The sequence below is a fragment of the Pelophylax lessonae genome (genome assembly GCF_965119305.1).
Source record: "Pelophylax lessonae genome assembly, chromosome: 4".
NCBI classification, from domain to species: Eukaryota; Metazoa; Chordata; class Amphibia; order Anura; family Ranidae; genus Pelophylax; species Pelophylax lessonae.
The window spans coordinates 304,801,889-304,816,688 of record NC_138771.1 but is presented as its reverse complement, the minus strand read 5'-3'; the positions used below and the strand labels follow the sequence as shown (position 1 = coordinate 304,816,688).

At 45.7% G+C, this 14,800-nt stretch overlaps 1 protein-coding gene across 1 annotated transcript in view; it reads left to right on the top strand.

Moving 5' to 3' along the window:
• Positions 1–14,800, top strand: part of UTP20 (UTP20 small subunit processome component) — a 159,469-nt gene that overhangs the window by 116,288 nt on the left and 28,381 nt on the right. Inside the window, exons 47-52 of the mRNA XM_082254752.1 lie at positions 849–996; positions 1,486–1,602; positions 5,846–6,016; positions 6,105–6,233; positions 6,890–7,000; positions 7,350–7,429. Coding sequence (XP_082110878.1) covers positions 849–996; positions 1,486–1,602; positions 5,846–6,016; positions 6,105–6,233; positions 6,890–7,000; positions 7,350–7,429 — 756 coding nt within the window. The remainder of the gene's footprint in view (positions 1–848; positions 997–1,485; positions 1,603–5,845; positions 6,017–6,104; positions 6,234–6,889; positions 7,001–7,349; positions 7,430–14,800) is intronic.

Below are 14,800 nucleotides of genomic sequence, written 5' to 3'. Positions count from 1 at the left end.
CAGGGGTATGTTATGGACAACGAACACAGGTGCATTGTATTGATGTCATTTTGAATGCACAGAGATACCGTAACGAGATCCTGAGGCCCATTGTTGTGGCATTCATTACATCATGTCGCAACGTGATAATGCACGGCCCCATGTTGCAAGGATCTGTACAATATTCTTGGAAGCTGAAAACATCCCAGTTCTTGCATGGCCAGCATACTCACCAGACATGTCACCCATTAAGCATATTTGGGATGCTCTGGATCGGCATATACGACAGCATGTTACAGGTCCTGCCAATATCCAGCAACTTCCCGCAACCATTGAAGAGGAGTGGACCAACATTCCACGGGCCACTATCAATAACCTGATCAACTGCGAAGGAAATGTGTTGCACTGCGTGAGGCAGATGGTTGTCACACCAGATACTGACTGGTTTTCGGACCCCTCCGCCCCCCCCCCCCCCCAATACAGTAAAACTGCACATTTTAGAGTGGCCTTTATTGTGGCCAGCCTAAGGCACACCTGTGCAATAATCATACGGTCTAATCGGCATCTTGATATGCCACACCTGTGAGGTGGATGGATTATCTCGGCAAAGGAGAAGTGCTTACTAACACAGATTTAGACAGATGTTTGAACAATATTTGAGAGAAATAGGCCTTTTGTGTACATAGAAAAAGTCTTAGATCTTTGAGTCCAGCTCATGAAAAATGGGGGCAAAAACAAAAGTGTTGCATTTATAATTTTGTTTAGTGTACATACATGGACCACGAGTATGGGAGTAGGGTATGAGAAGGAGGTTCTATTATTTATTTTACTCTAATGGAATACTGACATTCATATATTTTTCCTTTCAGGAATAAAAACTCAGAAATGCCCCCTCCAGATCCACGCCTTAAGCCTCAGAGCTGTTTGATAATTCAGCCTCCTCCTCCTCGTGGAGGACGGAAAGCAGCTGTTAGCACAAAGACCAACATGCATATTCTTGTAGATACTGGACTCAAGGTTAGTGACAACAGTAAATGCACAAATGTTTTGCCGATCTCTTAAATTCTCTTTACCTCAGATCTTTGAAACATATATGGAAAAATAATTTTACATTTGTTAGTGTTCGTCCAGTTTTGTGCCTGGTTAAGCAACTTACAAAGCAGCCTTGATGACAAGTGAGCCAATAACAAAAACTGTGATTTACTGTTTTATTAAAAGGCATAAACCTCGTTATTTAGAAAATGTGTTTCTTCATTTTACCATGCAAAACCAGCTTCTTGGTGAAATTATTCAGAATTCATAGATCCCCATGAGGAAATCTCTTAGTTTAATGACTCCTCAAAATAACAAGATGACAAGCAGGTGCGACTTATTTTAAGGGCCTGCATTGTATGTGCAGGTCCAAGTTGCATACTTATCTTAATTTGGTCAATATTTTGTCTGGCAGTAGAGATTTTCAGTGTTATTTTGATCTTGTGCCAATTTATTTGTGTTTCCATGGTACAGCTGCTTCACATGAGCTTGAAAAAATCCAAAGTAAACTCTTCTGAGGAACATGCCCTGGAAATGCTGGATCCCTTTGTGCAGATTCTGATTGGCTGCCTACAGTCTATGGATGTAAAGGTGAGGCTATGAGTTGATATATCTAGTATATCACATGTGTTTTTAACAAGTAGAATCAGAATGTGTGCTTTAAACTGAATCCTCTTGATAAACGAAAGGCGTGGATGATTCACATACTGTATATGAAATGTGTTACCTGCCCAAGGTTTTGTAACTGCATTTAAACCATCTTGTAATTCATGCTTTAAATAGATTAAAGTGTTTGTAAAGGTACAGTTTTTTTTTTTTTTTTTTTTTAAACGACAAACATGTTATACTTACCTGCTCTATGCTATGGTTGCACCGAGCAGCCCAGATCCTCCTCTTCTCGGGTTCCCTGCTGGCACACCTGGTGCTGTCTATGAGACACACAGAGCACAGCTCAGCCCTGCCCCCTGCTCCCTAGTCACTGGCTGTGATTTACTTTTTGCTGCTTTGTCTCAGTCAGTGAGGAGGCAGAAACCCGGGAGAGCTTCTGCTCTCATGCACATCACTGGATAGAGATAGGGCTTAGTAAGTATTAGGGGGGAGCTGAACACTGAAGCTTTTTTACCTTCATGTATAGAATGCATGCAGGTAAAAAAACTTTAGCCTTTACTACTACTTTACCCCTAGGCATCGAGCCCACCCAAATATGTGACCTCTTGGTGGGTGGGCGGGCAGGCCTTGGCGCCGGGCGGCCACATATTTGCATGCAATAGCCCCGATAGAGCTATTGCGATCGGTCGATTTCTGATCATTTGACTATTTGACTGCTGTGACTGGCTGACATGACCATAAGCTCTGCCCCCCGCCTCCACACATTCTAAACTAGGACTGGCAGGCGCCAATATATTTTGCATTTGTTCATACACTTGTGAAACAGCACAAGTTTCCTTAGGGAGACACTCTGTAGTGACATTGTAGTGTTAATGAATCTAGTATCAAAACTGCACTGCTTATTTTATTTTATGATCTATATTCTATAAAACACATTACTAAAATAATTAATGTAGTCTTAAAACATGTTCACATCAGGGAGTGAAGGCTTTATATACGGTATAGCAGTTACCTTGTTTGAAAATTAGTAAAAAGCCATAATATAGTATGAGAGGTCAAAAGGAAAATAAAAATCTGCTTTAACGTTTAAAGAGGTTGTAAACTCTTTTTTTTTTTTCTTCTTCACCCTGCAAGAGAAACACATAATGAGCTAGTATGCATCGCATACTAGCTCATTATGAAATACTTACCTTAGAACGAGCCCCCGCCGTGCCGCCCGCTTAGCTGGATGACGGGCGACATGTCTAGTCGCCCGTCTTCCGGGATCGCGGCATCCGGCCATCTGATTGGCCGGAGCCGCGGTGACGTCACTCCCGCGCACGCGCGCGGGAGCCGACAGTCACGGCACGGGGCTCTGAAGGAACGGCACGAGCGGCCGTTCCTTCACAGCGCATGCGCCAGTGACGTCACTGGCTGCATGTAAGGTAAATATCTCCTAAACGGTACATGTTTAGGAGATATTTACAGTACCTATAGGTAAGCCTTGTCATAGGCTTACCTATAGGGAAAAGTGTCAGAGGAGGGTTTACTTCCTCTTTAACTTCTACTACTTTGGTTGACATGAATACCATGAATGATCATTTTTTTTGCATCCAGTTTCTTGTTATGCTTACAGGTAGCCTAATGTTTGTTTATAATTTATCAGGCTGCAATTTTACTTAATACATACATAAAACGGCATATCTATTGTTATAATAATGTTATTTAAAGCGGTAGTAAACCACATAAAAATATAAACAGGGTTCGTACTGTCATGAAATTCCTGGAAAAGTCATGGGATTTTGACATGACACTTTCCAGGCCTGGGAAAGTTATGGAAAATGACTAAACCCCACTAAGTTTTGGAAAAGTCATGGAATATTGAGAACTTGCCACTGTGGAGCAGATGCCTAATGATTTTATTGACACATATTTTACATTGGTGTAAGCGTCTATAGGACTGGTAGGCATCCTTCCGGGTCCGCGGTTTGCCCTGATACTGGCCAACAGCAGCAGCCGAGAGATGACAACCAATCAGGCAGCGGAAGCGCATAGTCACTAGAGGGAGGGACGGCCGCATGAACGTGATGACGCGAGGGGGGGGGGGGGGGGGCGATAACCGGTCCGCGGCATCACGTTCATGCGGCCGTCCCTCCCTCCAGTGACTATGCGCTTCCGCTGCCTGATTGGTTGTCATCTCTCGGCTGCTGGCCAGTCTAAGGGCAAACCGAGGACCCGGAAGGACGACTACCAGTCCTATAGACGCTTATACAAATGTAAAATATGTGTCGATAAAATTATTAAGCATTCGCTCCACTGATTGGCGCCTATCTGTTAACTCTTTTCTGCCTGTTCGTGCGACTGTGGCTTCGGCCTAAAGAGTAAGCGCCGCATTTTGTGCATCTGACAGTGCCATCCATACCAGTCTGGCTGCACCTTCATGACTGCCTGAACTGCTTTATTCCTGGCAAGCCGGAGCACCCATTTAATGTTCTTTATCCAGTATAGACCAGAGTAAGCGCCGCATTTGTGCATCTGTGCCATCCATACCAGTCCACCTGCACCTCCATCATGACTGTGGCTTCGGCCTAATGAGTAAGCGCCGCATGTTGTGCATCTGACTGTGCCATCCATACCAGTCTGGCTGCACCTCCATCATGACTGCCTGAACTGAAGCTTTATTTTATCCCCAAGCAGGAGCGGCCATTAATCTTCTTTCTCCAGTTATTTTATTTGGTAAAAATGTGTATGAACCCTGTATAAAAAAATTGTGCCCTGGGCAGTTTAGGTTTATAATGTGCTAGTATGCAGCGCATACTAGCACATTAGGACTTACCTAAAAATGAAGCCCTCCAGCGGTGTGCTGTCACTTCTGAAGGCGCTTTCATCTTCACCTGTCTGTCTTCTGGGTTCACGGGCTTCATCAGTATGAATGGGCGAGCCAGCGATTAATTTGTTACCGTTTACGGCAGGGCTCTGAAGTAACAACACGGGTATGCTGTTCCTTCTAGGTGCATGCGCCAGTGACGTCACCGGCTGCATCTTAAGAAAATATCTCCTAAGCAGTGCACGTTTAGGAGTTATTTACTGTACCTATAGGTTAGACTTATAGGCTTACCTATAGGTAAAAATCATGCAAGGGAGTTTAATCACACTTTATTTATCAAATAGAGAAATGGTTGGGACCTTATTTTATAAATGGTTTTGGTCCCTGATTCACAAAACCATTAGGTGAAAGCAGGTACTGTATACTTCAGAGTGGTCCAAAGGACAACTCTTCTAGTTTGCAAGGCAGAGGCTTGCAACCTACCCGGGCTTTCATAAACCCCAGTTTATTAATGATACCCCTTCCAAGGAGCAAAGAGCCTCATATCCTGAGATCTTTTTTGCTTTGGAGAGCACTATTGGTATATTTTTGGCATTTCTCTGTAAGCTTCCCCCTCAATGCTAAAGGACATATAGGCTGGTATGAGAATGATGGGGCATCTCTTTCCTTGGGGAAACAAATCATATGCATTGTTTGCATGATAGTGTGGATAAATTGTGTTTTGTTGTCTCTAAAAATTAATTGTGGTACACCTTAAACCGCACAGCATTTACATGCAAATACATGTTGTGAAGGATTAATGTACTGAAAAAACAAAAGCAGACTTGAGTTTATGCACTATGTAAAAAGCAAATCTATGAAAATGGAAGCAAAAAGGCACTAGTTGGTCAAATGTGGGCGAAAACGGTCCTCGTCCACCCAGCTAGTCCAGCGGTTTGAAATTACCTGCCCTTCTCCCTCCTCTTTGTGCAGCACTTCTGGGATGAATCAGAGCAATGCTGATTTATCAGTGCCATCACAGAGTATCGCTCTGATCCCTCCTGGAAGCCCTACACCAAGAAGAGCAAGGATTTCAAATGCCTGGACCACTGGACTAGCTGCATGGACACTGACAGATAAGCATTCCCAAAGGTAAGTATAGCAGGGACCCAGGGGGGCAGGGTGTTTGGTGTTAGTTCACCTTTCCTTTTTTTCTGTAAAGGTGAACTAACACTTTAAGGACGTTTGGTAAGGCTCCTACTGGTTGTTTTATTATTCAGATTTACTTTACTGGTGTGTTCAGTTTCCTAACATCTGGCTTGTTGCCATTTGATTGGCTTCATATGGGCCGATATTAAAAAAACAAAACAAACTCTAGAAACCAAAATTGTGTTGTGTTGTGCAAATGGCAACATGTTGAATATTTACCTTTCTATATAGGTCATCACTGGAGCTCTGCAGTCCCTCATCTGGATTCTTAAGTTTCCGTTACCCTCTATAGAGAAGAACACAGAAGAGCTGATTAAACAACTTTTCCTATTGTTAAAAGATTATGCAAAAGCAGGTGCTGCCAAAGGTCAGAATTTTCATCTGGTGGTTAGCTGTTTCAAGGTAAGGAAAAAATCATTGGAGAACACTACATACAGGTATCACATGATATATCATGTTATAACTATTTTGCCTGTTTGTATTTTTACAGTGTGTGACCATACTGGTTCGAAACATGACCGGAACCATTACAGAGAAACAGCTGCAAGTGTTGCTGGGTTATGCTGAAGAGGATCTGTATGATTCTTCACGGCAAGCCACTGCATTTGGTTTGTTAAAGGTTAGTTCTCCTACCAGCATTATTGGCCAGCACATGGGGTCCACTCTCAATGTGTGGTTAACATACTGTAAGGCGGCCTGCTTGAAGTTATGGTGGACCCTGTAATAATTCAGCCGCCAATATGTAACTGTATGATGATTTCTAATATTAAAGCAAAGTGTCCTTTTTAAAAAGTAAATTTTAAATAAAATCAAATTGTGATCTGCTAATGCTCGATAGGAAAAATGGAACTATGCTAATGATAAGGAGTCTACAATATTTAAATTTCATTTTTTTAAATAATACTTGAAACCAGATTCCTCAGGCTTTTCTGTATAGAAATTGTGCCACTCATCAAATGGTATTTTGCTGCGGTGCCTCTAATCCTGCTTTAATGTGAATGGATTAATCTAAACTGGGCTCAAAGAGAAGTGGGTGACAATACCAGAGATTATAGTGATATTTCCTGCAAGTTAGTCAGGTATTGATGAGGAATGCTAGGATAACAAATAAATTGGCTAGCCGTAGCTTAAATGTAGTTTATATTAAGCACAATCTTAATGTCTGTATTATTTCTATGGTTGAGTACTTTCCTTTATCAAATTTTGTTCTAGTGTTACCATGCAGTTTATACACACATTATTAAATGGAATTTAATTTATTTTGTTATTTTAAAGGCTATTGTATCTAGAAAGCTGATTGTTCCTGAGATTGACGATGTCATGCAGAAGGTAGCAAAGTTAGCAGTGACCTCCCAGAGTGAGCAAGTCAGAGTTCAGTGCCGACAGGTGAGGAGACAGACTAGAACTCTATACTTCAAATAAATGTATGTTCTTGTTGCATGTTAGAAAAAAAGAAATGCTTAAAAAATGTTCACACAACTAAAACACTCTCAAATGATAGTAGCCTACACAAATTCATGATCCAAATAAGCTGTACACAGTTTCACACAAACATTTATTACCGTGTGCATTCTCATATTAGCCTGCTCCAGTTAATGGAGCCTATGGTATTTAAGTATTGTGTTCCCAATCCTTCATTGTCCCATGTCATTTACATTAGGAATGATTCTTTGTTACACTGTTTCTTTGAATTGCTTACACCACCAATTTGGTTGTCCCATAAATGTCTTTCCAGATATATCTGAAGTATTTGCTTGACTATCCTCTGGGTGACAAACTGAAGCAGAACTTAGAGTTTATAATTGCACAACTAAAGTAAGTTGAATTGTTTTATTCCAGCCAACTATTCTTATTTTGATCAGATTTCTCTTTTTCTCTTAGTAGCTAGTGAAATTATAGCCTTTCTCTTTCTTTCATTGATGGACACAGCTCCTGATCGTCTTAACCATTGGTTATACTACCCCCTACAGGAGTAGGACACTAGGCAAAAAAGTCTGACTATGCCTATGGGCAGTCCCAGGGGGTATATTCCCTCTCTCTGCTATAGGTTTTTTTTCTGCCCAGTCAGGAGTAAGGACATAGTTCCTTCCTGGGATCTCTGGTCCTGGCAATTTTTTCTTTTTAGATAGAATTGTACTCCTGGATTTTTCCTGTGAGATCTACAATCAACTGATGGACTGGGTGATGGACTGGATAATCTAGATCCAGTAGTCACCTCAGTCTGGCCAGCGAGCGCATGCAGGCTTTATGCAGACTTTAGCTCCGCGCTAGGTCGGCTGTGACATAGCCCCACCGGACGGGGGCTGGCCTGCAAGTTAAACGCCTCGAGAGGTCGCATACGACCGGGTCTCGCAGCGCTCCCCCTGGCTGACAGCCCCCCCCCCCCCCCAATTAAGATGGAGAGGAGGTTTTTTCTGGAGCGATGCCGGCCTGGTTCCTGGTATGGTGAGTAGCTTTCATGGTGAGTAGGTGTCCCCCCCCCTCTCCCCCTAGAGGGTTTTGGGGTGGACCTGGGCCCCCTCCTTGGGACGGTCGGAACCCCTGGTTCCCCTCCTTCTCATCAGGCACCCCTCTTCATCTGTCCCCCCCATTCTATGCCCCCTCCACTTATGCTGGGGCTGTGTTGGTGGATCTGGTCCACCTCCTGGGGTTAGGGCAGGGCGCTATGCTGGTGATGGGGGGGTTCGCTGCCGGCGACCGGATGACCAGCTCTGTAGGGGGGGGGGGGTTTGTACCTGGTGGGGGCTCCTTCCAGGGCCCCCCATCCTGCCTCGGCCTGTCCCTGAGGCCTAGGGATCCCTCCTGGGTCCCTGCAGCCGTCATTTTCCTGTAGTCTGTGTGCTCAATGCACGGCGGTCATTTTGCGGTGCTTTGCCATTGAAAATAGCGGCGACTATGACAGTGGAGCCCTGTGGGCAGCAATTTCAGTGATGGGAACCACTCCTCATCCCCTGGTGCTGACTCCCGGATCTTTTCAATTCCTGATCGCCGCACGTGGAGTGCAGATTGTCCTGGAGATTGCAGCTGCCTGTTTCTGCTGGGTGTTGAGTCTGGTAGGGTCATCTCCCTCTCTGCTGAGGATCGCTTGTTGCTTTGTGCCTGGTGACCGGGTGGTGCTGCCAGCGCGGTGGGGGTTGTCCCTTAGCAGTGTTTTCTTTGTGGGTTCCCCCTGGTGACTCATGGAGTCCATGGAGCACATCTCACCACCTGATCCCCTCTCTGAAACTGCGGGGCCCTCCGGGTCCCAACCATCTATCGATGCACTGTTGGCTGTCCTGAAGTCCTTTGTGTCCCGGGTGGAGAAGGCTTTTGGGCTGGGCCAGCGAAAAGCACCCCTGCCCTCCCCTGCCTCATCAGATCCTAAATCTGATTTGGCCACCGCGGACGTGGGTCACCCTGTTGGGTCTGCATCCACGCGCCTGGAATCCTCAGATAGTGAGGATGATTCCTCCACATCTGCAACTGCGCATGAAAAGACGCTGGTGGAAGCACTGATTGTATCTGTGCATGAGACCTTAAAGATGGAGGATGCAGCTGCGATGGAGGAGCAGGTTCTTTTTGGCACTCACAAGCCATCCAGAGCGCCAAAGGTGTTCCCTTTCCCCGCCTATTTTGACAGAATTGTCGCTAAAGATTGGGGATTACCAAAGCGTCTCCTTGGGGTCCCTAACTGATTTGCTAGGCGAATACTCCTACGAGGAGTCCCTTATTAAGAGGTGGACTGTTCCACCGATGGTGGACCCTCTGGGTTTCCAGATTGAACAAGGCAACCATGATTCTTGTTGAAGAGTCCCTGGCCTTTAAGGATCCGGCTGACAGAAAGGCGGAGGCTGTGGCCCGCAATATGCACACTCTGGCCGGTTCGGCACTAAGGCCGGTATACACAATTACCCTGGTGTCGCAAACTGCTGACTGAGTGGGCTAAGTTGACCTGACCTGAAAGGAAAACAGCTCCCTCCCCCCCCCCCCCCCCCGCTGCCTTTGTTGAGCTGGGCTGCAGTTTATCTGTGATGCCTCTTTGGATGCAGCTCCCCTATTGGCTCAGCTCTCTGTTTCGGCAGTGGTCTATGGCATGTCTTTTGGTTCAAATGCTGGTCGGCCTTTACTGCTCTCCCCTTTCAAGGAGATCGCCTGTTTGGAGCTACCCTGGATGGCATCATTAAAGGTCTCACAGGGGGGTAAGAGTATCTTTCTTCCGCAGGCTACTAAGGGCAAGGACCCTTGTCATAGACGTAGGCTCTCCTTCTCGGCTCATAAGAAGTTTTTTCATCCCTAAGGGTCGACTGACAAGGGCTCGAGCCTTTCAGGGCCACCTCTGGAGTATCCAGACGAACCTGTCTGGCAAGCCGAGAGCGGGCTTCTCCAGACCCGTGGACAAGGCTCCTTCAGCATGAAGGTGTGCCCTCACCCGTATCGGTCCACTCTTGTCCCCCGGCAAGGTTCTTCCCTTCCAACTTGCGCCTGTCCCCGGGCCGCTTACAGGGTCTGTTTGGGGTGGTACAAGACCTGTTACTTAAAGGGGTGGTTGTCCCGGTTCTGACTTCGGAACGTTTTCAGGGTTTTTACTCAAACCTGTTTACAGTCCTCAGGAAGGAAGGCAAGAAGCGTCCAATCCTGGACCTCAAGGTGCTGAACTGCTTTTTGCTGGTGCAGAAGTTCAGAAGAGTTTATTCACACGGTGGTGGCATTCCTACATCAGGGAGATTTTCTTGCCTCGACATCAAGAATGCTTACCTCCACATTGCAATATGTGCCAGTCACCAGCCCTTCCTCTGCTTTGCCATGGGAGAGGAGCATTATCAGTTTATGGTGTTACCCTTTGGTCTTGCCTCTGCTTTTCGGGTCTTCACAAAAGTGCTAGCCCCGGTGGTTACTTTGTTATGCCAACTGGGAATTGCGGTACTGGGCTACTTAGATGACCTCCTCCTGCTAGCGAAGTCTCCTGCTGCTCTGGTGGAAAACCTTGAAATCACCATACGACCTCTGAGAGAGTTCGACTGGATTCAGAATTTTCAGAAGTCTGCTCTGGTTCCGTCCACAAAGCTGGACTGTCTGGGTCTGACTCTGGACTCGGCCTTAGCCAGAGTGCTCTTTCCTCTGGACAAACTCCAGATATTGCAGGCTGAAATTTGTCTCCTGCTGTCCAGCAGATGGTCATCCCTCCAGACTTGCATGCAGGTGCTGGGCCTGATGGTATCTACCTTTTAGAGACAGTTCCGTTTGCACAGTTCCATACAAGGTCTCTGGACAATCAGATCCGGCTGAGTTGGGGAACGAGAGAGTCCCTGATTTGGTGGCTTGGTTCTCTGGCACTTCGGATGGGCAAATCCTTCCTCCCCTTGTATTAAACAGTGGTCCCCATGGATGCCAGCCTGTCCGGCTGGGGAGGCACCTCAGCAAAAATTCTGCTCTATGATCAATATCTTGGAATTCCAAGTGATCAGTCTGTGCCTGGACCATTGGATGGTTCGTCTTCAGGGATGTCCAGTGCCTATTCAATCAGACAATGCCATAACCGTGGCTTATGTCAATCACCAGGGGGGCACAAGAAGTGTCCTGGCTACTGGAGGTAGCCGGCATTCTAAGGTGGGCAGAAAGGTTATTTCCAGCCCTCTCCGCATACACATTCCCGGGGTGTAAAACTGGCAGGCGTATTACCTCAGTTGCCAGGTGTTGGACCATGGGGAGGTGTTTCATCAGTTGTGTCTCTGGTGGGACATCCCTGAGGGGGATCTGTTGGTGTCTTGGCTCAACAGAAAGGTGCAGAGGTTTGTGGCTCGGTCCCGGGATCCTCTGGTGGACGCTACAGACGCGTTGGTGGCCCCATGGGGTCAGTATCGTCTGATTTACGCCTTCCTGCTTATCCAGTTTCTGCCAAGTCTTCTACGCAGGATCGAGGCAGAAGGAATTTCTGGTCATCTTAGTGGCTCCAGACTGGCCTTGCCGAGCTTGGTATGCCAATCTGGTGTGGCTGGTCGTGGACCTTCCTTGGAAGCTTCCTATCAGGAAGGATCTGCTGTCCCAAAGGGCCAATCTACCATCCTGCCTTACAGTCACTGGCTTTGACTGCTTGGCTGTTGAACACTGATGCTGATGGATAGAGATTTGTCTGAGTCTGTGATTCCAACACTGTTAAAAGCTAGGAAATCTACTTCTAGTAAGATCTACCATTGTACCTGGATGTCGTACATTGCGTGGTGTCAGTCTCTTGGTGTTCATCCTCGCTCTTTCTAGGTGGCTCGGATCTTGACCTTCATTCAACGGGGAGAAGCTGGCCTTGAGTACTATCAAGGGTCATGTGTCTGCCTTAGTGGTCTTCTTTCAACGGGCTTTTGGCACATACTCCCTGGTGCGTACCTTTCCTTAAGGGAGTTAAGCACTTGGCCCCTTCAGTGCGGTCTCTGTTGCCGCCTTGGGACCTCAATTTAGTGCTCCCAGTCCTCCAGAAGCTCTTTTTGAGAACCTTCAGGAGATTCCCCTGCTTATGCTGTCCCAGAAGGTGGCCTTCATGGTGACTATCACCTCTGCATGCAGGGTGTCGGAATTGGTGGCGTTATCCTTTCATTCACTTTCTTGGTGGTTCACAGAGATAAGGTGGTTCTTCGTCCCTATCCGTCATTCCTTCCAAAGGTTGTCTCTGATTTTCATTTAAATGAATACAATGTGTTGCCTTCCCTGTGTCCCAGGCCAAAACATCCAAAGAAAATTGCTTTGCATGCCTTGGATATGGTTCGGGCAATAAGGGTGTACCTGGCAGCTACAGAGTCTTAGGAAATCAGACTCACTATTTTTGCTTATGGATGGGCCACGGAAAGGGTGGTCCGCTTCCTCTGTGACCATTTCCAGATGGATCAGACAGACGGTGATTCAGGCCTATTCCATTAGGGTCAGCTTCCTCCTTTCCTTGTCAAGGTGCACTCTACTCGGGCGCTCAGTGCCTCCTGGGCCTTCCGCCATCGAGCATCAGTAACGCAGGTTTGCAAGGCTGCTACCTGGTCGTCGTGCACACTTTCACAAAGTTCTATAAGTGGATGTGTTGACATCTGCGGATGCTTTGTTGGCCGCAAGGTTTTGCAGGCTGCTGTTTAGAGGACCTGGTCCTCTTTTAGGGTGTATTTTTTTTCAGGTGAGCGCCAGTTGTTTTGATTGAGCTCCCGTTTACCTGGTTGGCTATAGTTAGCCTTGGGAATTTATTTTTCGCTGTTCCCACCCATCATGTTTAGCACTGCTTTGGGACTTCCCAATGGTTAAGAAGATCAGGAGCTATGTCCGTCAATGAACAAAAGAGAAAATGGAATTTTCGACTTACCGTAAAATCCATTTCTCGGCTGTTCATTGACGGACACAGCACCCACCTTTCTGTGGAGTTGTAATACATCTGACACTGCTTGTAACAAAAACTATAGCAGAGAGAGGGTGTATACCCCCTGGGACTGCCCATAGGTGTAGTCAGACTTTTTTTCTGCCTAGTGTTCTACTCCTGTAGGGGGCAGTATAACCAATGGTTAGGAAGACCAGGAGCTGTGTCAGTCAATGAACATCAAAGAAAAGTCAAAAATCCCATTTTTTTTGGCGGTGTATAAATATCTCAGCAGATTTCTGATTGCACCTGTTTTTTTTTTTCAGATCCCTTTTTTAATCAGTATGTTATGCATATGATGCAAACTTAGCATTGCATAAATCTGGCACAATAAATATAAATCCATTACAGCTTCTAGTAACCTACTGACCTTGGGAGAGATACTAAGTCTGCCATTAATGAGAAAATTGTAAAATATAGATTCTAATTTTTGGAGGGGATGTTAAGCGACCACATACAAGACTTTAGTAATGAAAACGGTATTAGTAGTAATCAGCATGGATTCATGAAAAATCGTTCTTGCCAAACCAATCTATTAACCTCCTACGATGAAGTGAGCTGCCATCTAGATAAAGGTAAGCCTGTGGATGTGGTGTATCTGGACTTAGCAAAGGCTTTTGACACCGTTCCCCACAAGCGTTTACTGTACAAACTAAAGAATGTAGGTATGGACCATAGGGTGAGTACCTGGATAGAGAACTGGCTCCAGGGGAGAGTCCAGAGGGTGGTGATAAATGGGGAGTACTCAGATTGGGCGGGTGTGGAAAGTGGGTTCCCCCAAGGTTCTGTCCTGGGACCAACCCTGTTTAATTTATTCATAAATGATCTAGAGGAGGGAATATCTAGTACAATCTCAGTATTTGCAGATGTTACTAAACTAAGCATGCCAATATCTTCTGTGCAGGATGTGGAAACCTTACAAGCGGACCTGAACAAAATAATGGGGTGGGCAACTACATGGCAGATGAGGTTTAATGTTGAAAAATTTAAAGTAATGCACTTAGGCGTCAGAAACACGAAAGCAAGCTACTCACTGGGGGGGGAACCTCTGGGTGAGTCTAGGATGGAAAATGACCTGGGGGTACTGGTGGACAACAGGCTTGGCAGTGGCATGCAATGCCAAGCCGCTGCAAGCAAAGCCAACAGAATACTGGCATGTATAAAAAAAGGGGTTTCACTCCAGAAATAAAGAGATTATTCTCCCACTCTACAAGACTCTGGTCCGGCCACATCTGGAGTATGCTGTCCAGTTCAGGGCACCGGTCCTCAGGAAGGATGTGCTGGAACTGAAGAGAGTACAGAGAAGGGCAACAAAAATAATTAGGGGAATGGAGGGCATCGACTACAAGCACTGAACTTATTCTATCTGGAAAAGAGACGATTGAGGGGGGATATGATATCAATGTACAAATACTGTACTGGCGACCCTAGCATAAGGAACAAACTTTTTAGAGAAAGGGAATACAATAAGACGCTTGGCCACTCACTAAAACTAGAGGAAAAACGGTTTAACTTTAAAATACGTAAGGGGTTCTTCACTGTCAGAGCAGTAAGGATGTGGAATTCTCTTCCACAAGCAGTCGTATCAGCAGGGAGCATCGATCGTTTCAAAAAACTATTAGATGGGCACCTTAAATACCACAACATACAGGGGTATTCAATGTACAGTTAACAGCAAACACACACACACACATCATAGGTTGAACTGGATGGACTGATGTCTTTTTTCAACATCACACAATATGTAACTATATATGTAATTTCACTGACTTGGACTATGTTTAGTAATAAGGAATTCTGACTTTGCCAGCTGCTTGTTTCAAATC